The 23928-nt window shown below is 35.1% G+C and overlaps 1 protein-coding gene across 7 annotated transcripts in view; it reads left to right on the top strand.

Annotated features, from left to right (window-relative positions):
- Positions 1 to 23928, top strand: part of AIMP1 (aminoacyl tRNA synthetase complex interacting multifunctional protein 1) — a 167428-nt gene that overhangs the window by 12953 nt on the left and 130547 nt on the right. For 3 of the 7 annotated variants that reach the window (XM_032400960.1, XM_032400959.1, XM_032400958.1), the window contains exons 4-6: positions 385 to 549; positions 4014 to 4225; positions 9688 to 9856. In XM_032400960.1, the coding sequence (XP_032256851.1) occupies positions 385 to 549; positions 4014 to 4225; positions 9688 to 9856 (546 nt within the window). Of the gene's footprint in view, positions 1 to 384; positions 550 to 4013; positions 4226 to 9687; positions 9857 to 18037; positions 19012 to 19130; positions 19635 to 23928 lie in introns of those variants that run through there. The other 4 variants (XR_004298893.1, XM_032400957.1, XM_032400954.1 and 1 more) reach the window with 4 other exon arrangements.

Below are 23928 nucleotides of genomic sequence, written 5' to 3' on the forward strand. Positions count from 1 at the left end.
TTCTTATTTTCCTACTCACTGTGTGTGTGATGGGCCAGTTTTTTGACTTCTGTATGGCTCATGTTGATCATCTGTAAATGGGGATGTGAATAGAACTTACTGTTTTTAGGGTATTTATGAGAATTACAAAAGTTAATTCATGTAAAGCATTTTGAAAAGTGGGACATAGACCATAATAAATACTAGTTATTATTGTGTCCATAATTTTCTCAGTTATTAGTGATTAAATGAGAATCATTTATTTAACTTTTATCATGGTTAAAATGTACTTAATTTCTTGGCAGCCTTTTTATAATCTCAGATAGTAGAGACTTGATAATCATATACAGTGAATTTTTCTTTTAAAAAGAGCTCATAATGACTTTATTTTATTTTTTGTATCAGTGAAACAAATACCATTTCCATCTGGTACTCTGCTGCAAGCTAATTCCACAGTTTCTGAAAATGTGATACAGTCTAGACCAATAACAAGTATAACTTCTGGTGCCAAAGAACAGATAGGAGGAGGAGCAGAAGAAAAGAAGATGAAGGAGAAAATTGAAGTGAAAGGTATTTTTAACCTTTAAGGTTATTTGGTTCTTGACTGGTTTATCAGATGTCAACATTTTTTATAGTAATAGTTGTGTCAAAAAGAAAATTGAAACCTTTATGAACTAGAATAAACAGTATGGTATTGGAACATAGAAACTGGACCTAAAGGATGTGTGAAGATTGACCAGGTCAATAGGGTAAGAATGTGGTATTTGAGGTAAAGTATGTTTTAACATAACTAAAAACATAGAAAGTAGAGATTAAGCGTAGGGGCCCATATGTAGTTTGGTATGACCAAACTTTAGTGTATATTCAATTTCAGAGAGGTCACAGGTAGAAAGTTAGCTTGGGTCTAGTTGTGACGATAGGAAAGGGATATTCTAGTCAAAGGATAATGTCTGAACTAAGGCATGGGGGTATAAAAGTTTTAGGAACCCATAAAAACTGGAGTAGAAAGTGTATCACCATCCACTTAGACAGCCCGACTAGAAATCTTATAGTTAACCTCACCCTGTTGTCCTCCCTCAATTTGCTTACCTAACTGACCACCAAAACATAATTCCTATCACCAAAACGTATCTAAAACCCAGCTCCGTGGCTCCAGTTTGTTTGGTGCTACCTTTGTTCAGGTTCTCATGATCTGTCATTTGAATTAATGTTGAAGTCTCGTCTTTTCTAATTTATCCTTATCTTGCTGCTGAAGCTATTCTAACCATAAATCTGACTCCTTTTTTACCTAGTCTCCTTTACTCCTTTATAGACATCATTTTTCCAAGTATGTCTAAAAAAAGTGCTTTTATAATTCATTATACACACCTCTCATAACACTTATACTCACTTAAGAGTTTTTGGAAAATATAAAATGGCTGAGGAATTTGTGAATTAACCTAAGCCAGTTTAGCGTCTAACACTTGCCAGTTCCTTTTAGTAAAGATCGGTAACTTTTCTTGGAAGTAGTTAGGGGTTGTTCATCTTCTACATAACTTCACCACTAGGTGGTATGGTTACAATGAAAGCAAGTCAAACTAATTTTTTCACTTTATAAATTTATTAAGAAGTAGGCACAAAACAATCAGACAGCCTGTTCTAAGTAGGATGAAGTTCATACCCAAAGGAAATTACATTGCATTTGTGACTACGGGATTAATCAGTCTTCTAGTCAAATGAGACAGCGGAGTCTTCCTTTGTGGGAGGAAGAAGCACACGAGACCAAATGGAGCTCTATGTCTAGAATGCCTCTGTCCAGTGGTACTTTTCTGTGATAATGGAAATGCTGTATAACTGCAGTATCCAACATAGTAACCTGTAGTCACGCATTGCTACTGAACATTTTAAATGTATCTAGTATAACTAAGGAGCTGAATTTTTTATTATTTTAAATTTAAATGTAAATAGCTGTGTGTGGTTGGCAGCTACCGTATTGGACAGTGCTGGAATACAGGGCTGTTCCACTGGCCTTTGGCTGCTAGAATGCCAGATTCCAAAATTCTGTTCATGCAGAGGCTGTGGTTACCATACAGGCTTTCTAGACTGCCACATGTGAGCATCACTCATTTTTTAATGAAACATTCTTAAAGTCTTTTATGATGACTAAGTTCTTGGTAGAGATTTGGATGTTTGCAGTCACCTCTGAAATGTGGATTCCTGATAAAAAGTATTTCAAATACCTAGGAAGTAGATTAAAGTTAAAAATACAGGTTGATATATAGACGTAATGTTATACTGCATTATATCAAATACATAGGTTATCACTCAAAGGTAACTGCTATTAAGATTTTTGGTGTATTTTCTTCTAGTAATTTTGTATATTTATTCCTGTATCATTTGGGTTTTACCGTTAAAAAAAGTCTTTGCTAATATTTTACATGGAAAGTGGAATTTTTTAAAATTTGTTTATTAGATTAAAAATTGCCCATTATTTTGAGCTAGCTCTACCTCTTCTTTTGTAAACTGTTTTTGTATAAATTGTGAATGTCCTTACACAAAATCATTCTTTCCCACTCCAGGCAGAAATATTCATCTCTGTGTTTTTATATTTCTTTGTGTACGTAATGTTTGTCACATATTCATTATGTATATCTGTCTTCCTTAAAAGAGATTTTCAGTGCCTTAGATCTCAGTAAATATTTGTTCAAAGATTAAATAAAGGTAAGGTATAGTTGAAAAGGAGTGCTACTAAGTCACAACTGCGTGCTTATCTCTACACTGCAGATTGCAGGTAAATAAGTTTTTATTTTGTTTTACATTTTTTTTCTGCTAGAGAAGCTTAATGTAAACTTAAGGACTATGAACTCTTTACAGGTTGCATTTCCACTCAGTGACCAAAGTAATCAAATGCTGTAAGAATTAGATTATCGACATATAAATAAGAGGAGGATTTTTATTTATTTATTTATTTATTTATTTTTTTAAAAGATTTTATTTATTTATTTGACAGAGAGAGACAAAGCGAAAGAAGGAACACAAGCAGGGCAAGTGGGAGAAGCAGGCTTCCTGCTGAGCAGGGAGCCCGATGTGGGACTCGATCCCAGGACCCTGGGATCATGACCTGAGCAGAAGGCAGACGCTTAACCATCTGAGCCACCCAGGCGCCCTAAGAGGAGGATTTTTAAAACATAATCAGAATAGGGGCGCTGGGTGGCTCTTCTGCTCAGATAGTTGCTGTGGATAAACCTAAAGCCCTAATAAGTCTGAGAAATACAAGAAGTAGAGAAATTTGTTGTATACTTATTGCTGTGTTTAACTGAAGAGAGAAACATTTTATCAGTGAAATTACATTTGATTATAGTTCATTCTCTTAGCTGGTACTGATTGTGGTGTTCTTCCTAAATAAAGTATTTTTCCCTTTCTAAAGAGTCACAGTAAAAATTTTTTTTTTTTTTTTTAAGATTTTATTTATTTATTTGACAGAGAGAGACACAGCGAAGAGAGGGAACACAAGCAGGGGGAGTGGCAGAGGGAGAAGCAGGCCTCCCACAGAGCAGGGAGCCCGATGCGGGACTCGATCCCAGGACCCTGGGATCATGACCTGAGCCGAAGGCAGACGCTTAACGACTGAGCCACCCAGGTGCCCCCACAGTAAAAATTTTAAAGGATTTTCTCCAGCTCTGTTTCGGGGAAAGGCAGACTTTCTCAATAAAGGTCCTTTTAGTAAATATCTTAAGTTTTGCAGACCATAAAGTCATTGTCACAACTACCCTGCCAGTATCCATAGACAATATGTAAATGAATGAACATAGTTTACCAACTTCTACTCTCTGTCTTTAGCTAGAGATTTAGACAGTTATTCAACTGAGAAACAGCCAAAATAGGGCTCAAGATGTTATGACTTGAATAATTCTTTCCTTTGTTATTATTTAAGTGAAGGAAGGAGATAAACACTTTCTTTTAAAGCTCATCAGTATCGACGTTAGGGAGTTTTTTATAGTTTATCTTGTTTTTGTTTTACTTCTGATGTTTAACCATTCATAAATACTTTTTAGGAGAGAAAAAGGAGAAAAAACAGCAGTCAGTAGCAGGAAGCGCTGACTCTAAGCCATTAGATGTTTCTCGTCTGGATCTTCGAGTTGGTTGTATCATCACTGCCAGAAAACACCCTGATGCAGATTCTTTATATGTGGAAGAAGTAGATGTTGGAGAAACAACCCCAAGAACAGTTGTCAGTGGCCTGGTGAATCATGTTCCTCTTGAACAGGTAATCTGTACAGTTTAAATTACTTTGGCATAGATGTCACTTTTTCTTGATGTTTTTCCATATAATTTTGTATTAGGTGAGCCAGTATTGATTAGTTCATTTGATTAATTTTAATAAAATAAATTTCACCAAAAAAGTACATTAAAACTACCAAAACTTGCAGTAGCATTGTAAATTAGGATCAAATTCATGAAGGTAGAAAGAAGAAAGATGCATTATTTTTTCTCAGTTTTTAAAATGTTTTTAGTTTGGTATTTTATGTGTAATACAGTATAAATATTTTTATCATCATTGTTCTGTCATGGAATTTTATTACTCCTTGATTTTTTTAAATCACTGTATATAAACCCAGAAAGCATCAATCTAAAAAGTAAGAGTAAGAAGAAGTTGTCGTTGTCTTTTTTTTTTTTTTTCTTATAACTCAAGAAACATTTTCATACTTGAAGTAAAAAGAGGAGAGGGCATTATGGAGCTTAAACTTATAATTTTTAATGGTATTTCTCTATTTGTTAAAAACTAGATGTTTTGTATTTTGTTGTTACTTTGGTATTTAAAATATGTGTGTGTATGTGTGTATAGACAGACACACGTATGTATTTCCAATGACAGTGGAAAAAATTAGGCAGTAATGATTTTAATTTGGTCTTTCAAGACATCTACAGTAATTTGGAGTTACCTGTCTCTTTCTTCTGCTCCATGGTGCTTTGGAGATACTGCAAAGGCTGTAGATTTTAACATTAAAATAGTTCTTCTCTGTTCAATGCTAACTCTGTTGCTTATTGGCTTTGTGAATGTGGATAAATCCCTATATACATTCATTCATTCATTCATACTTTCAGATGCAAGTATTTATTGGACACCTGCAGTATACCAGGCACTATTCTAGACAAGGGATGTAGCAGGGAATTAAAATGATAGGTCGGTAGGTAGGTAGGTAGATTTGTTTAGAAGAAAAAAAAATCCTGCCTTTGTGAAGCTCACAACTCTATGGGGGAGTCAGAAGATCATGATATATAGGATATTAAATAGTGGTAAGTATTAAAAGAAAGAATTTAAGAGTTGTTGGAGTTAGGATGATGTCATTTTGTATAAAGTGGTTAGGGAAGGCGTTATAAAGAAAATGACTTTAAGTAAAGCTCTCAGAAAATGAAGAAAAGTCCTATGTCTCTGGTAGAAGAGTATTTCAGGCAGTTCTAAGTCGGATATATGCCTGGCATGTTCAAAGAACAGCAGGAAGCAGTGTCATTATAGCAGAGTAAATAAGGGGGAATGTCATGCAATATGAAATCAGAAATAAGGATGCCAAATGACATAGGATCTTATAGATCACTGTAAAGACTAGCTTTTATTCTGAGTGAGATGAAAGCCGTTGGAAAACTGTGGAGCTAAGGAGAAATGTAGTCTGCCTCATATATTGATAGGATCATCTGGCTGCTCTGTTGAGGGGAGAAAAATGGAAATAAGGAGATTAGTGAAGAAGTTTTTCTTATCTATAAAAAAAGATAGACTTGGTTCATGTGTGTGCTTTTTTTTTTTTTTTTTCCTGTTTAACATGCATCTTGTGTAGGACCAGGACTTCTTCATAACTACTTATGAAGTTAGGTTCATAAGAAGCCCTGGAGAAAAGAACCAATTGATTTTGAGCCAACTCAAATTGGAAAAACTTCTCCTCCTTTGGGCTTCATCTTTTTTGTTCCCATGAGTTGCAGACAATATCTTCTCTTCCAAAAGCTGTCATTCATAGCCTTAAGCAAAGCTATTTATATACACATCTGTATCTAACCTATCAAGGCAGTAATATTAAACATTCTATAAAGCAGGAGCACTTTGCCCCCACAAATTGCATACTGTACTGTGTAGATTTGTGTATTTTTCCAAGGTAAAGGTCCATGGATATCATCTGATGCCTTAACAATTGCATATAGCTAATCCTCTTGTTTTTTCTTATACAAATTTGCTATAACTGTTTTTTCCTAAAGTGGCAATTTAAATTATTTGTATGAAGATCTTATTCATGAAGATGTCCGAAAAGGGGGCCTCTTGAATTTGAGTCTTAGGCCTATTATTATTATTATTACTATTATTATTATTATTTTAAATCATAGAATCAATAAATTTGCCATAACATTTGTTTATAAAACCATCTTTTATTTAGAATGTGCCTTTTCTCTTCTCCTGCAGTGATAGTTCTCTTGTGTGCCATTTTATTTTAAGCCTATTGAAAGGATATAAACAGTTGTGTACCTATTTTTGCTAATTGGGGAAAATAATTAAGACACTTCAACTTTTGAAGATTAAAGAAATCTTTATTCACTTCTATAACAAATTGTAGAAATAGCCCTAAATGTTAATTGCAGTGTACATGATGCTTGAGTAGTTAAATGATCAGCAGTATTTTTTTTTTGATATTTGTTACTGAAGTCTATTTGACTTGCAATGTTATATTAATTTCAGGTGTACAATTGTTTCAGTGATTTAACATTTCTGTGCATTACTCAGTGCTCACCACAATAAGTTAGTCACCATGAAAAATTACTAAAATATTGACTATATTCCCTATGCTGTACTCTTCATCTCCGTGACTTATTTATTTTATAACTGAAAACTTGCACTTCTTAATCCCCTTCACTTATTTTGCCCATCCTCCCATCCACTTCCCTTGTGACTACAAGTTTGTTCTCTGTATTTAAGAGTCTGTTGTTTATTTCTTTTGTGTTTTAGATCCTACATGTAAGTAAAATCGTAACAGGATTTCTTTTTCTGTTTGACATATTTCACTTAGCATAATACCCTCTAGGTCCATCCATGTTGTCTCACATGGCAAGATTTCATTCTCTTTTGTGGCCAAGTAATGTTTCATTATATCTATATTTACATTATGTACATTACAGACACACACACACACACACACACACACACACCCCTTTATCCATTCATCTATCTGGACACTGGGATCGCTTCCATATCTTGGCTATTATAGATAATCCTGCAGCAAATACAGAGGTGCATATATCTTTTTGAATTAGGGTTTTCATTTTCTTTCGGTAAATACCCAGTGGTAGAATTATTGTATCATATGGTATTTCTATTTTCAGTTTTTTGAGGAACCTCCATACTGGTTTCCACAGTGGTTGCACTGGTTTATTTACATTTCCATCAACACTGCATGAGAGTTCTTTTTTCTCCACATGCTTGCCAACACTTATTTCTTGGCTTTTTGATAGTAGCAATTCTGCTTGGTGTGAGGTGATATCTCATTGTGGTTTTGAATTGAATTTCCCCAATGAATAGTGATGTGAGCATTTTTTCATGTATCTGTTTGCCATCTGTATGTCTTCTTTGGAAAAATATCTACTCAGGCCCTCTGCCCATTTTTAATTGGATTGTTTATGGGGGTTTTTTTTGGTGTCAAATTGTGTAAGTTCTTTATATATTTTGGATATTAATCCCTTATGGGATATATCATTTGCAAATGTCTTCTCCCATTCGGTAGATTGCCTTTTTGTTTTGATGATGGTTTCCTTTGTTGTGCAAAAGCTTTTTATTTCGGTATAGTCCCAATAGTTTAATTTTGCTTTTGTTTCCCTTGCCTCAGGAGACATTATCTAGAAAAATGTTTCTATGGCCTTTGTCAAAGAAATTACTGCTTTTATGGTTTCAGGTCTTAGAGTTAGGTCTTTAATCCATTTGAGTTTACTTTTGTGTACGGTATAAGAAGGTAGTCCAGTTTCATTCTTTTGCATGTTCCCAGCACCAAATATTGAAAAAAACCTTTTTCCCATTATATATTCTTGCCTCCTTTGTCATAGATTTTCTGGGCTCTCTATTCTATTCCATTGACCTATATGTCTGTTTTTGTATGAAGAAGACACTGTTTTGATTACTACAGCTTTGTAGTATATCTTGAAATCTGGGATTATGATATCTACAGTTTTGTTCTTTTTCAAGGTTGCTCTGGCTGAGGATATGCTTATGGCTAGAATGACTTTCTCTGATGCCTGTTCTTGATTGGGCAGGGTTTACTTCCAGTGCTGTTAAGGGGCTTGTGAGCTCAGTGGTGGGCCAGCACTCATCTTAGCTGTTTGCAGTTAGCCTCTGCAACAGGCATATGAAGGGCAAAGCTTGCTCCCCGCACAGCCTACAAAGAGGCCTTCTTGCAGGAATTGTGGTTATGCTGGTGTGTAGGGTTATCTCCCCTTCTTTTCAGGGCACTAGTCACTTTGGAGTGGTCTAAGCCCTTGCCGGCCTGCTGTGTAGGATCTGCTTTGGAAGGGCATTTCCTGATGCAGGTAGATTGGGGTACTTGGCTGCAGGGAGTGCTGGGGTGGGGGGCATGTGGTGTTGGTAAGTTAGATGAAGAGGGATAATACTGGCTCCTGGAAGCTTCAGACCATCTAGGGCATAGAGGGCAAGAAAAATGACATCTTCTAGCACTCCTTTCTTTCCCAGAGATATTTCCTATAGATCTCTGCCTCTCTAGCACATCCTAAGATTAGTCAATAAATCTCCTTCACATATACCTCAAGCACTTTCCAAACTGCTGCTTTTGCACTGTGTCTAGTGATGGCTCTTTAGTGTGGAGACTCGATTTACTGTCACCCCCTGGTTTTCCCAGTTAAGTCCTGCTGATTTTTAAAGCTTCTGGAGTTAAGTCCTGCTGATTTTCAAAGTCAGATGTTATGAAGACTCATTTTCCCAGTTTGGGTCCATTCGACCCCCTCACTCCTCTGTGTTTGTGATATCCCGCCTGTTTGTGGTTATTTGCCAGGGTTCCTGACTGTGTCTCCACTCTTCCTGTCCTTTTCGATGTTGTCTTCTCTCTAGCTGTGGATGATCTATTCTGTCAGTCTTCAGGTTGATTTCAGTTGGTTGCAGTAGATGTAGTTATTTCATTGGTGTGTCCATGGGACTAGGTAAGCTCAGGATCCTCCTACTCCGTACCTTCCCAAGAGTGATAGAGTCCTAAGAGTAATTTTTAAACTAAGAAATGGATCTTGCATAGTATTGGAAATGTAGGGAGAAAAGGATTGTTCATTTATTTTAGTGCTAACACTAAGCTAAATGCTTTACATACATGTTACAATTTAATCCAAGAGTTGGCTTTTTAAATTTGGTATCATTTTCCTCATTTTTTGAAGAAAAACAATTCAACTTTATATAATCTCATTGCTAGTACATGGCAGCTAAATTCAAAACCAAATCTGTTTCAGTCTAAAACTTATTTAACTGAAAAGTCTTGCCTCTGCTCCTTCAACTATAATGTGCTGTCAGTTTGTGGAATTTTTTTTCATGTTTTTGTATAACTTCATAACAATAATAAAAGATTTTGGACACAGAGACAAAGATACATCTACAAAAATAGAACATATTATGTTTAGCATACTAGATGTACCTTAATGTATTCTAGGTATGATAATCTAAATCTCTGTACATCTTTAATCACCAATTTATGTTTCACACAGATGCAAAATCGGATGGTGATTTTACTTTGTAACCTGAAACCTGCAAAGATGAGGGGAGTAATATCTCAAGCAATGGTAATGTGTGCTAGTTCACCTGAGAAGGTTGAAATCTTGGCACCTCCTAATGGGTCTGTTCCTGGAGACAGAATTGTTTTTGATGCTTTTCCTGGTAAGTATTAGTCATTATTTAAAACAGTTTGGGAACCATTGTTTTCTTCTAATGTTTAGTTTAGAATCAGTCTTGTGTATGACTCCAAGGCTTTACCTTAAGTGACCATTATTATTGAGATTTTATTATTGAGTTTCTTCAGATTGGTTCGAGATGGCACATTAAACACAACCATCTAACCATCACCCCCCCATGAATGCACACATTGCATAAAATACTAGAGTTTGCTCTAGGGAAAATGCTAATAATACTTACAGAGCAGAAGAGTGTGATATGGATAGAGAACTAATTAATGTGCTGCGGAGTCTTTGAAGCTATAGATTATCTCAGACTGCAGCACAGAAAAACGAAAAGAAAAGTTCATACATGGGAAAGAAATGTATAATTCTCAAAGTCCATCTAATAATGTACTTGCATATGCTATTACTTGACTTTAGGATATAAAGGAAAAACTCTGAGTTAAAACTTTTATTTATTGTAATAATCTCAAAGGAAGTTGCTTTTCATTTTGCTTGTTTTCTCCAGTAAAATGCTTCTGAGACAGATGAAGCTTCATAATATACTTAAAAGTTTCTTCAAATAGGTCTTTGAAGCAAAAGAGAACTTGTCAGATACAGAATAACTATTTCCTTCATAAAAGGAAGTGGAAATAGTTAGAAATCAAAAGATTGCATTTACTTAAAGGATGTTCATTTGACTAGAATAATGGGGAAAGTAGAAATAAATTAGGCTAACGGGGAGAATCAGGTCTAAAAGTCAGAATTGATTTGGAGATATATTTACAGAAACAGCTGAGTTTTAATAGCATAGCAAGGCTGATGTGATTAGATGGGCCTGCTTTTTTAATCCTATGTTAACTGTATTATGTTTGATAAAGTATTAGGATATGAAGGATTTTAACATTGGACTAAGATAGAAAATATGTATGAAAGCATGGGTTCATTTTCTTGAAATTCAGCTCCCCCCCTCCTAATCAAAAGTAGACTAATCTAAAAAACACAGAGATTGTTGAGCAAGTATCTGTGGCTTTGAATGGATGTATATGTCTTGAACCTTGGTAGATTGGAAACCATAATGGTCTGTGCTCTAAGACTCTTTCTTGTTGAACTATAGGTTTTGGGAAAATCCCATTTAGAATCATTTCTTAAAGCAGCATGATGGCTTTTGGTTCTAGGAGCAAATGTGATTATCACTCTGCTACCACAATATCAAAACACTTCCCCAAACCTCACACTTGGGGGTAAATCATCATTTGTATACCTGACAAACCTGAAATTCTATTGAGAAGTCTTACTCACTAAATTGGAATAGAATGACAATAAAAGTAATTTTAAGATTCAGCATGCATTTTTAAAAAAGGAAATTGTTTTCCTTTCCAAGTTAACATTTGCCTTCCTTTCTAAAATTTAAACACTTAAGATTTAGTATGTTTTCTTTATGTTTTATTTTCTGATGTAAATTGTAGAGTTACATGCTTAGAACTGGAAGAAATCATATACTTTAACCCACTATTTTACAGATTTGGTTTGAGGCCCAACAAAACTTAGTTACTTGCTTAAGATTATATAGAGCTTAGTGAAGGGATCAAACAATAAATGTGCTGGAATTTCTAATACTGTAGCATTTTTGTTTGTTGATTGTTGCTTGCTGTGGATTAATATGGATTATTTCATTAGTGAAGGCTTATAATTCATTCCCTTATCTCAAAGAATTAACAGGTAATATTTCAGCACTTGAATCAGGTTTACCTGAATGCTAACTGTTGAGTAAATTGAAAGATTTTCTTTAGTTAGTCAATGACTTAGCATTAGAGATGCTAATAGCCCCATATGAATTTCCTGTCTTCACTATATTCTTTAATCTGTCTGTTTAGCTATTTGTGTGTTTATATTTACATTGTTCCAAAGTCTGATATTTCCTGCAAATTCATAGTTTCCCCTTCTGCCTCATGCACATGGATTTGTGGAGAAGGTAAGAAAAATAGTTGTAAAGTGAAAGAAGCAAAAACTTAACCTTTAAAATAGCCCGTGAAGTTATTTTCTTATCACTTGTAATAGCTTAACCAAGGTGAACAGCATCAAGTAATTGATAAATTTTAGAATGTGAGGTCTGTTAATGCTCATCTTGCTTATGCTTCCATATCAGTTGCTTCTGTAGCAGTAAACCTGAAAGGAGATAACAGTTAATACACAACAGGCCATTACTTTCACTTTTTTTTTTTCTTTTTCCAGTGAGAGCCATGGTTTATCAGTGCTTTATTTTTCAGCATCTGTTTTACATTTTAAAGCTTAAGGTGTCTGCTGGTAGATTTTGATGTTCACTTGATGTGCTCAGGGTCTGGAAACTTACATTTCATGTTATGTAAAGTGTGGTATAGAAATTGCAGTTGGGGCTCAAACCTTTGAAGTGCTATTTGGCCTTGAAAAGGCTTTTACCCTAACAACTATTTATTCCAACTACAAATCCAAAAAAGTACATAGAGTTTAGAAGATGCCAAATAATATTTTTATAACAGTGGATAGAAACCCTCACCACCCAGTACTTTTTAAATTTTCAGTGTGTGGAGCTATGCATTTTAGTATATGAATGTGGTAACTACTCCCAAAAGTACCAAGCAAAAATAGCGTGAAAATAATATTATAGCCAGAAGACAGTGGCAGCGACAGCCACTTTTCGACGGTGCACTGTTTTGTCTAGTAAAAAGTGAGAATTTGTATTCAGACTTTTAACTTCCAAGATCATGCTTATTTCTTTTGATATTGTCTTATTAATAAATGTAATCAATGGTTATTACAAAGCATGTATGATATATGCAAGTGTTGAATTTTTCGATCCATTTATTATTAAAAAAGATATTTGTCTAAATTTGATTTTTCAAACTTGTCTATATTTGATTCTTCTCTCCAAAACCCATTTCAATCAGGTTTCTCTGCTCACTGTTTTCCCAGAACTATTCTGATCAAGATCATGAATTAATCTCTGTAGCTAAATATCCATGGCTAGTTTTTAGTCTTTTTCTTAACTAACTTGGTTTCTGGCACCACATTCTCCTGGCGGTCCCCTCATTGGCTGCCCTTCTTATCTCCTTTGCTGATTCTTCCTCACCTCCCTGACCTCTTAACATTGAAGTGTCCTAGACCTTGGTCTTTGCCCTCTTCTCTTTCTTTCCACACTTGGCCTCTTCTATTTTCCTTTCCATGTTCATTTTTTTGGCTATTTTATCCAGTCATTTATCTGGCTGCCTACTCGACTTTTTCACTAACATATACCAAGGAAGAATACATATCCCCATCTTTCCCCTAGAATTCCCTTTTTCCATAGTATTTCCCATCTTATCTGATAGGAACTCCATTCTCTCAACTTCTTTTTATTTTCTCACATATCTTCTTCAGAAAATCCTAGTACTTGTACCTTTTGAGCATATCTAGAATCATTCTCATCTACACCACTACCACTTGGGTCTTTGTGCCAACATCTCTTGTTGGGAAGTCAAAACCTTCTAAATGGTCTCCCTTGCCCTTCTTCCATCTATTTTCAATGATAGCAGGGAGATTGATGTAAGTCAGATTGTATTACTCCTCTGCTCACAACTATTAAAAAGCTTTTCATTAGACCCAGAGTACAAGCCCAAGTTCTTACAGTGGCTTCCCATTATCTCCATTTACCTCATGTACTCCACAAACCTTCATTGATGACTCCAGTTGAGCTCTTTCCCCAATTAGCTACATGGCTTGGTTCCTCATCCTATTGAAATCTTTTAAATGTTATCTTTTTTGTTTTTTCTTCAAAACACTTATCATCATCTAATATACTATACATTATTTATTATTATCTGCCCACACAGAAATGTAAGCATCATGAAATCAAGATTTCTGGGTTTTTTGGTGTGGTGGTTATTCACTGCTATATTCCTAGCATCTAGAAAAATGCATGGCATAGAGTAGGAACTCAATAAATTGGTTAATGAATAGACAGAAAGAAACGTACTAGTAAAACATGTAAAGAAAACAAACAACACCCGCCCCCACCCCCCCACCAGTATTTGGAGAACAGGCCTGAGCATCTGCCTTTGTTATTGTCAAGATTATTCTTCAAACCACCAAACCACTTTTCTCTGTTGATTAGCTTTGTAAAATTAATTCACTTTTTTTCTTTTAGATTTTATTTCTTTATTTCAGAGAAAAAGAGAGAGCACAAGTGGGGGGAGGGGCAGAGGGAGAAGGACAAGCAGACTCCCCGCTGAGCAGGAGCCTACCACAGGGCTCGATCTTGGGACCCTGAGATCATGACCTGAGCGGAAGTTAGACACTTAACTGACTGAGCCACTCAGGCACCCCAAATTAATTGACTTTTATTTGCAAAGTTATACTTTAGCTTTTGTGCCATAGTTACAATTTTTAACAATAATTACAGTTATTATATCTCAGAAATTCAGTTATTTAAACATAAAATAATTCTGTTAGTGCTAGGCTTTTTATGGACATGGCAGATATCAAAGAGAAGCTGATTATCAATGAGCATTCTGTGTAAAAGAATGGCCTAATTAAAATGAGGTTTCTGGTTCTTATTCCAGACTTGTGAATGCCTGGGACTTTGGAATTTGGATTTATTGCTTTTTGTAGGTTTTAAATTCTAAGAAGGTGGTCATAGCTTTTTACATCTGTACAAACTCCTCTGTGAACTATTTCCTATTGCCTGTGTGCTTTGTTTACAGTGAATTGGCCTAAAATAGTGTCTGAAAGATTAGTTCTCTTACATTATGTGTAACCATTTCCAAATGGTGCTTATTGGCATGTGTTTAGCAATTTCAGAGTTTCTGCAGTTTTTAGGTTTAAGAACTTTTATTGATATCATTTAACTTCTTTGGATAACCATGTCAAAAAGGAAAAAAATATAGGAAAGTAAGATTAGAAGGACATAATACACAGGAATGATGAAAGACTTCTCTGGACAATATAGTTCATTAAAAACCAATTGTTTAGGGACGGCTGGGTGGCTCAGTCAGTTAAGCATCTGCCTTCGGCTCAGGTCATGATCCCAGGGTTCTGGGATCAAGTCCCGCATCAGGCTCCCTGCTTAGCAGGGAGCCTGCTTCTCCCTCTCCCACTCCCCCTGCTTGTGTTCCCTCTCTAGCAGTCTCTCTCTCTGTCAAATAAATAAATAAAATCTTAAAAAAAAATTGTTTAAAATATTAGGTATGTTTTTCATGGCAGGTGATTTAAACTTGCATTTCAAACTAGCTTTATACCCTACTAAGTAGTATATTATTGAGAAACATTTTGAGTAAGCCAGAAAGTTAACACTGCATCCAAGACTTTTCAACTCTAATTTATATTCAGTTATCCTAATGTGACAAGTTCTAATTATAATCTCAGAATTTTATTTGTCTGAATCATGTTTCATTTATTGAATAAAGTTTCACAGCTACATTCAGAGTGTTCAGGTATTGAGTCTGGTGTGTTGAAAGCAACAGTCAAGCTTTAGAGGTTCCTCTTAGTAGTTTCTAGTTTATATTTAGTTCAAGTCTTTGTTCCTGGAAAATTATTAGTCTTAGTTAAGAAGTTAAAGCGTCAGATCTTGACTCCACAGTGCTGGGTGACCTGGGAACCTTTCTGAGGCTTATCTTTTTTATCTATAAGGAGTTTTTAATGCTATCTATTTTGTGTGGGTTTTGTGAGGTTTAACTTTTGAAACACTTAGCTACCTGCCTGATATTTAAGTTCTTAGCTGTAACCTTTGTGCCTCAATTTCCTCATCTGTAAAATGGGGGTAATTAATAGTATTTGTGTACTGAGAGGATTGAATGAGTAAATATATGTAAAGAAAGCACTTAGTGTACTGACGGCCCATAGTAAGCACTATGTGTTATGTATTATGAATATTATTTTTTATACATGTCAGTATCTTCCTAGATCTGAGAAGCTTAGTTTTGTGCTGCATCACAGCTTTTTTGTATTTGGGGCTTATGTCTGCATTTAGCAAGAACCCACACAATCTATACTCTTGATAAGAAGCTTTCACACAAATCTGGGATGCTCTGCTTCTTGAATTAATCCATTATCAGTTGGCAATATCTTTTTGAGGGGGGACCGGGGGAATTCAGAGTTAGTACTCAGGCCTACCTGAATAGTATCTCTGCCTCCAGCTTTCTAGAATTCTGGAATGCCCACTCCCCCACATCATCTGTGTATAAGCAAAGTAGGATTATGTTTGTAGACTAAGGAATAGTTTAGAAACAAAAAATAAAAATCTTGTAGATACTTTATATATTGATATTTTTTCTATTCTGTTTATTAATTAGTTCTCTCTTGTCCAATCAATCAAATGCTCTTAAAAGAATAAGAGAAATCCTTATCTTTTATACTAGTCTTTCAGTTTTAGTTTCATTGTATGTTCTTCTGGAATAGATACATCATTCAATTAACTATTCTGTCATCTCTGAAAACCTGCATATCAAAGGACAGTTTTGTATGTTCTAGCCAGTTTCATGGGCAGTTTCTGAAGAGCTAATAAAGAACAAAATCACTGTGGCCAACCAATTTACTCAGTTTTGTTGTTCCTGTTGTATGAGTGGAGAATAAAAACCAGTGTAGGTAATAAGATGTAATCAGAATATAAAATATAATTAGTTCCAGTAATGTTAAAGATTCTTTTTAAAGTAATTCCAGAAGATTTGAACTTGGTAGTCACTTTAGAAAAGATCTAGAAAGTTATATTTCTATCATTACTGAATTAGATTTCAGAAAAACTCTTTTTATTACCCCGGGAGAACAATTCTTATTTCACACTAATGCTTAAGAGATATGTTACTTTTCTTCATTGTTTCTTGAAGTGATTCTTTATTCCAAATGATAATTGAACATCCCCCCAGTTACTAAAATGATGTTATATTAAACTTTACTTTCTACTTCCTTACCAGTCATTAAATAGAGGGATTGTTTGGTATATTGGTGGCCCTTAAGTAGACCAGATGTATTCTACAATATATTTGTCTTTTGTTGATTATAAACTTCTAGTGTGGGTTATGATAGAGAGGATGGGTTATTACCCACATGTAAGAATGTTATTTCTTTTCTAAAGAACAGTTTATCAGGACGCAAGATGCTATACTAGCAGAACAAGGGTTTTGGTGTTAAATCATAATTTGTTTATCATGTAACTTTGAGCTTTGAGCAGCTTATCTTCTCTGAACACCAGTTTCCTTATATTTAAAATTAGAGTGTTGTGTGCATTGTATGCAACAGTATATATTTCTTGTGCTTAGCAAATGCTTGTCCTTGTCTCCTTACTAATAACCCTTTCTATCTCTTTCCATCTCACCAAATGGAATGGGCAGAAAATGAAACCAAAGTAGTTATTATATTTAGTTAGATAATCTCAACATTTAATCCATTCTCCAGTATCAGTAAGAAATCTTTAAGCACTTTGGCAGCCATCTCATCGTTTATTTTGTACATTCAAACAGAGTAAAGCATAAGCTGTGCCACATGTAAAAATATAACACATCAAATTATGCTCTTATCTCTTCACAGTTTTTCTGTATATATAGTGACAAAATGAGTATCTTGTATTTTTGTTTTAATAATTTGGGGGAAAAATAATTTGGGGAATAAGTTCTTTTAGCTGTATTACCTGCAAAAATATTTCTTATAAGAGTAAAAAATAATCTTTCACATTTGTAGGGAAATGACAAAATATTTGCGTGTGTACATATTTAGTTTTAACAAAGCAACCTGTACACTTTCAGTGTTTAAAACTGAGCATCCATCTTTCCAGTGAAACAAACAAAAACATTTTTTAATAAACAAAATTACGATAGAGAATATCAATTCTAAACAAGATCCTACAGGTTCTGCTGATCCTCCCATCAGTGGGGCTCAAGTCATCATTAGGAGAGAATTTTATTTTAAAAAAGTCATCTTAAACTGCAAGGGTATCCGTTAAACATCACAATTAAACATATCAAAGGAGAAGCCGTTAGGAAATGACAAATTATTTTATTTTACCAATCAAAAATATAAACTGCTGACATCATAAAATAAAGTAAATGTTAAAAGTAAGTGTTAAAATTCTGATCAGGTCTAAAGATCAGAAAGTGTTGCCTAGACAATTCACTATAAATCTCTATGGATAATTTATTTAATATGGTAGCTATGTAACTTCTTTTTCCCCCCCCAATAGGAGAACCTGACAAGGAGCTGAATCCTAAGAAGAAGATTTGGGAGCAGATCCAGCCTGATCTCTTTACTAATGATGAGTGTGTAGCTACATACAAAGGAGCTCCCTTTCAGGTGAAAGGGAAGGGAGTGTGTAGGGCTCAAACTATGACCAACAGTGGAATAAAATAAAATACTTCATTTACTGAACTACATTGGAGAAAACTTTAATAACAATAAAAAGAAATATATTTGTCACTTGTACCTAAAATGTAACTGGCTTTTTTGTGTGTTATTTCTCTTGCAGACTTGACTAGTCTTTTAATCAGGTATATATTGTTTTTAATCGGTTAGAGAAACACTACATTTTTACATACGGTTTTTGCTCCTTTATAACATAGGAAGGAAATCACCTATGTTTTGTGATGATTTATTTTTTAGCAGGGATATTGGTCAGCAGATTGTTTTTCTTGATACATTTAGATAACTTGAAACTAAATGACCATTTAGTTTCCTATTTGGAGGCACATGGTACATGAAATTTTAAGCCCTTGGATTTTTAGTATATTGTGAATCTGTATTATAGATGTCTTCTCCTCCTCAGAAATGACAAGTTAGAATTTTTGTCAAGCTTATTAACTGGTCATATTGTAATAATACTGAAAATGACCAACTGTCATAAAAGCTAGGAGACGTGGCATTTTAACATTATTGCTGTTGCTTACCAAAGTAATCAGACCTGTATATTTAAGGTGACTTTTTTAAAAGAATGAAATTTTCCACTGTGTACTGAACTTTTTCTTCCCATTTGGCAAAATAGTAATAAATTTTGATAAATATAAAGAATAAATACATTGCAAAGTGTTGCCAATGCAGTTTCCAATAAATTGATAAAAGCAGCAGTCTACTTTTTTTATTCTAGGTGATTATAAAGATTCTTTGGCTACCTAATTAAAGATTATTTGTAGGTTTTTACTTTTAGAAGAGCATTTAAGATCGATATATTTTGCTTTTTCATGTACTATCATTACTATTAATATATTAAAAGAAATTGTTATCAAAGTCAATGTACATATATATTAAGGTGTCAAATGCCTATTTTTCACTCATCTTAACAGATATTGTAGGAACAATGAAAATTAACTTAGGAATTAGGAGCTTTCAAGTTCACCAGCCTTGAGATGATGACTGATGATTTGGGCTACCGAAAAGAAATGCATCTGTGGAGGTAGGAGTGTAGATACTGTTTAAAATAAAAATTACACAATATTCTAGCTGTTTATAGCCTCTGATGGAGAAGCAAAACAAAAAAATTTAAAACAACCATACATGCCAGATTCTAAAAGGTATAATTAAATTTCGTTTATTGAAGTCCATGGAGTTCTGGTAGGCCAGTTTTATCTTCTTTCTGAAAAACTAAATAACAGAGCATCAATAACAACTGTTGACAACTAAACACAAATGAATGTCAGAAGTTATTTTGTACTCAGGATATATTATTCTTTTGGAAATAAGACTATGACAAAGTCTTGTGATTCTGTATTTTCCAATTTTTCCCAATTATATTAAATTTCTTTAAATTAAAGAATGTTTCAACTACTTAGTTGAAATATTTATTCCCAATTTTTATTTACTTTTTTTAAGATTTTTTTTTTTTTGAGAGAGAGAGATTACGAGCAGGGGAGGAGGATAGAGGGAGAAGCAGACTCACCTCTGAGCAGGGAGCCCAATGCGGGACTCATCCTAGGACCCTGGTATCATGACCCAAGCCAAAGGCAGACACTTAACTGACTAAACCACCCAGGCACCCAATTCCCAATTTTTAAGGTTACATAAAGCATTACTCAATCAAGTTATCAATGCAGCCCCATTATTAGTCATTGTTTTTATAGAAAAATAATTGATTTGTATTGCTGGGATGAGAGAGCTCTTATGGAATTAACAACAAAAATGGCATTGTTCGTGAACTGGACATAAACCTTTTGGCTTTGACTGGTATTCAGCCCTTTAAAGATTTCAACAGTAGGAGATGGTGTTAGGTCACAGCCTAAACAGTTGGTACCTCTTGACTTTTATTTATGTTTTGTGAACTAAACCAGGAAAAAAAAGAAGTTGACCCTACCCCAAGATGCTTTCTTATGCAAGGTTGGCATACTATCTTACAGTGAATGTTGGGAGTACTAACTTTTCTTATATTTAGAAATTCCATGTGTACTATTCTTCTGAGATGAGTCATTTTCAGGACCTGTTGATTTTAATATAAAATTGAAAATGTTTTCCCCTGCCTTGCTTTTACCAAGAACATTAAGTACTGTATGGATACAAGAACATTAAGTGCCCACCAAACAGATACTTTGTTGTTGCTTTTTAAAAATATGTAAATTCCTATTTAGACTATTTACAAAATATTCAAAGTAACTCCTGGAAGTTTAATAGCATGTCAGCAAGATAGAGGGTGTGGATAGCGCCCTGTAGAGCAACATTAGTGACTTTAACCAGGTTTCAGAGTCTTTGCCTTGGCTTTGCAGGATCAAAAACCTGCATTTGTAGATGACTCTCAGAGATGCTAATATATCCATAGAGCTTAGTATTGGTTTTGAAGCCAAATTACCTAGTTTTGATTCCTGGCTCTACAACTTAAATGTGTGTGTGAGCTGGGGCAACTGCTTAGCCTTTATATACTTTACTCCCCTCATTTAAGGTGGGTATAATAAAGTACTTATCTCAGAGTTATGAAGGTTGTGGGAGTTAGTACCCACAGAGTACTTAAAACAATTTCTAGGATATAATATATATTATTGTAATACCCGTTCATGGTAGGGATGCTCCTTTTCCAGAAACTAGTGTTCTTGAGATTTCCTGAGAAGTTGAATTCTTGTTCAGAACATTACATAGTGTATATGAAGCCCCAGGAGGCTGTGGCCCTGTTTCTCAGTAGACCTGATTGTCCCTCATACCAGATGTAGTATCTCTTCCCTCGCTGGAGATCTTCCCTACTGCATTACTGAAATTTTCTCTTATCCACGTGCTCCCACTGAAGTCTATTGTTTAGATATTTAGATACTGCCCATCCCTGTTCATTGATGCCCTTTGACTGGTTTAGTATTAATGATAGTTTTAAAAAGTTTTGCAATTTTCTTTTTTTTTTTTTAAGATTTTATTTATTTATTTGAGAGAGAGAGGGGGAGAGCATTGAGAGAGAGAACAGGGGGAGAGGCAGAGGGAGAAGCAGACTTCCTGCTGAGCAGGGAGCCTGATGTGGGGCTCAGTCCCAGAACCTTGGAATCACAACCTGAGCTGAAGGCAGATGCTTAACTGAGCCACCCAGGCACCCTTAGTTTTATAATTTTCTTAGACCAGGAAGACAATATTTCTCACTGTTGTGTTTTTAGTTTAATATAAATAGAAGCAATTCTATTTTTAAGTTCTTGGTCAGTAGGGAAGCACTTCACTCTTTTTTTTTTTAATACTTATTTATCCATGAGAGACAGAGAGAAAAGGAAGCAGAGGCAGAGGGAGAAGCAGGCTCCCCACTGAGCAGGGAGCCCAACAGTGGGGCTCGATCCCAGGACCCCGGGACCACGACCCGAGCCGGAGGCAGACGCCCAACCGACTGGGAAGCACTTCACTCTTGAGTTTAACAGGAGCATTAAAGGGACATGAGTATACCTCAGCTTTCCAGGGAAATTTATATGTTATGCCTTTAAAAATATAAAAAGAACAGAAGTACTCAGTATTAACTGTGTACTTTAGCTACATAAATTGTGACACAAGTTCTGGTTCTAAGCACTTTTGCAACAGTGTGAAGACTAAAACTTTATCACCAAGATACCAAATAAAAACTGGGGAGGAAAATTAATGTAACTCAACTAACAATAATACTACAAATTGCTGTCCTGTGGAGAAAGCTCTACTCTCCAAAATTTCAATTAGGGAATAAACCATGCCCTTCAACAAAAGTTAGGGGGATGTATTAATAATACCTCTCTGCTCTCGTGGATTTTATTATAGGATTATTATTAAGATATGTAGTGCTTTATAGCTAAAAAGTACTTTTACACATCTTACCTATTTCTTAACTCCATAGGATTAGACCAGCCATTTCATTTTACCCCAAAGAACCAACAGAAAAGTTAAAAAAGTACCTCTGCTAAGGTATAACTAGATGAAACCTAGATCTTCTTCCAACTCTTAGTAATCCTGTGCTCTTCTCCATTACAATATACTTTCTTCCATGTCAGTTAAATGTCATATGGTTTCTTTTATTTGGGTGAGAAGCAACTGCTTTGTTTAAACTTTAGGGAAAGATAGTGATAAAGTCCCTAGACTCTAGTAGTTCATGTAAGGAGATTAGGATGACTCCATTAGTGGAGTATTTTAAGAGATTCTAAAGGTAGAGGCGAGATCGTTAAATACTCCTTTGGAGTGGTTAGTTACAAAGATAATTTATCAACTTTTTTCTTTTTGTTGCAGAAGTTCTTAGGAAGAACCTCTTGGTAAAACCAGGCTGCTGCAGCTGGCAGCGGTTGCCTTTTTAAGTAATGCACTGTTGAGGGCACTGATCTGACAGTCCATCCCAAAAGCCAACCTGTGAGAGAGGTCACTAAATTCCAGATAGATAGATAGATAGTCAATATGTATTTATTTAATCCAGGAGCAATTCTATAGTGAGGCCTCATTTGCAGTACTACTTGGATGATAACCCCAAAATGTGCAGTAATAAAAGAAGGATAGCTGCTGATGGCTAATATGCCTCTATACAAAACCAGATCTTCAGATACCGACTTGTTGGAATAGAAAAGAGTGACTTACACATTCTTGCTTACTGTACTTTTTATAGTTACAGTTTTTCCTTTGGCCAAGTTTTGGCAGAGGTAATTCATAGGGGTATAACTCCAAAAAAAATTTGGAAAAAGGACCCAGAACAATGAAATAATTGCTGGTTTGAAAGTGAGCCATCTGGAATTTCAGAGTGTGAATTAATTATTGTATATTATATTTTTTCATCCTTATGTATTCCCTTGTTTATTTTTTTCCTTCCCCTTCCTTACTCCCACCCCCCCTCCTAATACACTATTCCCAGTTCTCTGGATTTCTGAGTAAAATATGTGTGTGTTATTTTACGTCTTCATCAACATATTTCCTATCTGGCAGGCTATTGTCCTTAGCAACAGCAGCAGAAACAAGCCTGGGGCTCAATAATTGAAGAAATCCTTTTTTAATGAAGGGGCTAGCTACTCTTCTTGCCTTTCCCATTGCTACATAATACCTAATATTGTTCAAATAGTAATTATTAACGTCTGCTCATTTCTACAGTGACATTTTTGTGATAAGCCTTCTTCGGAAGGCTGCTCTAACAAAGTTTTACTTTTTTTTTTTTTAAAGATTTTATTTATTTATTTGACAGAGACAGAGATAGCGAGAGCAGGAACACAAGCAGGGGGAATGGGCAAGGGAGAAGCAGGCTTCCCGCTGAGCAGGGAGCCCAATGTGGGACTCGATCCCAGGACGCTGGGATCATGACCTGAGCCGAAGGCAGACGCTTAACGACTGAGCCACCCAGGCACCCCAAGTTTTACTTTTGTTTTTGTAAATTGCCTCATTAGAATATTATACATCCCAGTAGAGAAATGCTCTCAAGATATATGCATCCACTTAACTTTTCAGCTCTAAGATTGCATATTTGGCTGATACTTGTTAATTTAAAACCCATTCAGCTTTTTACACCTGGGGAATTTGGAAAGAATAGTGCGGGAGTTAATCCAAAATCAACACCACAATTTGATTTCTCTTTGAAAAAGATTAAGAAAAATGCAAACTGAAAGTCACTTTCAATAGGTTTAGCAAAAGAGAATGATGTTGGTAGAAATAACTTTTTTCTGTAACCTTAGTTTTCATATAAAAGAATAACATTTT

Source organism: Phoca vitulina, unplaced genomic scaffold (assembly GCF_004348235.1).
Source record: "Phoca vitulina isolate PV1807 unplaced genomic scaffold, GSC_HSeal_1.0 scaffold3, whole genome shotgun sequence".
Taxonomy (NCBI): Eukaryota; Metazoa; Chordata; class Mammalia; order Carnivora; family Phocidae; genus Phoca; species Phoca vitulina.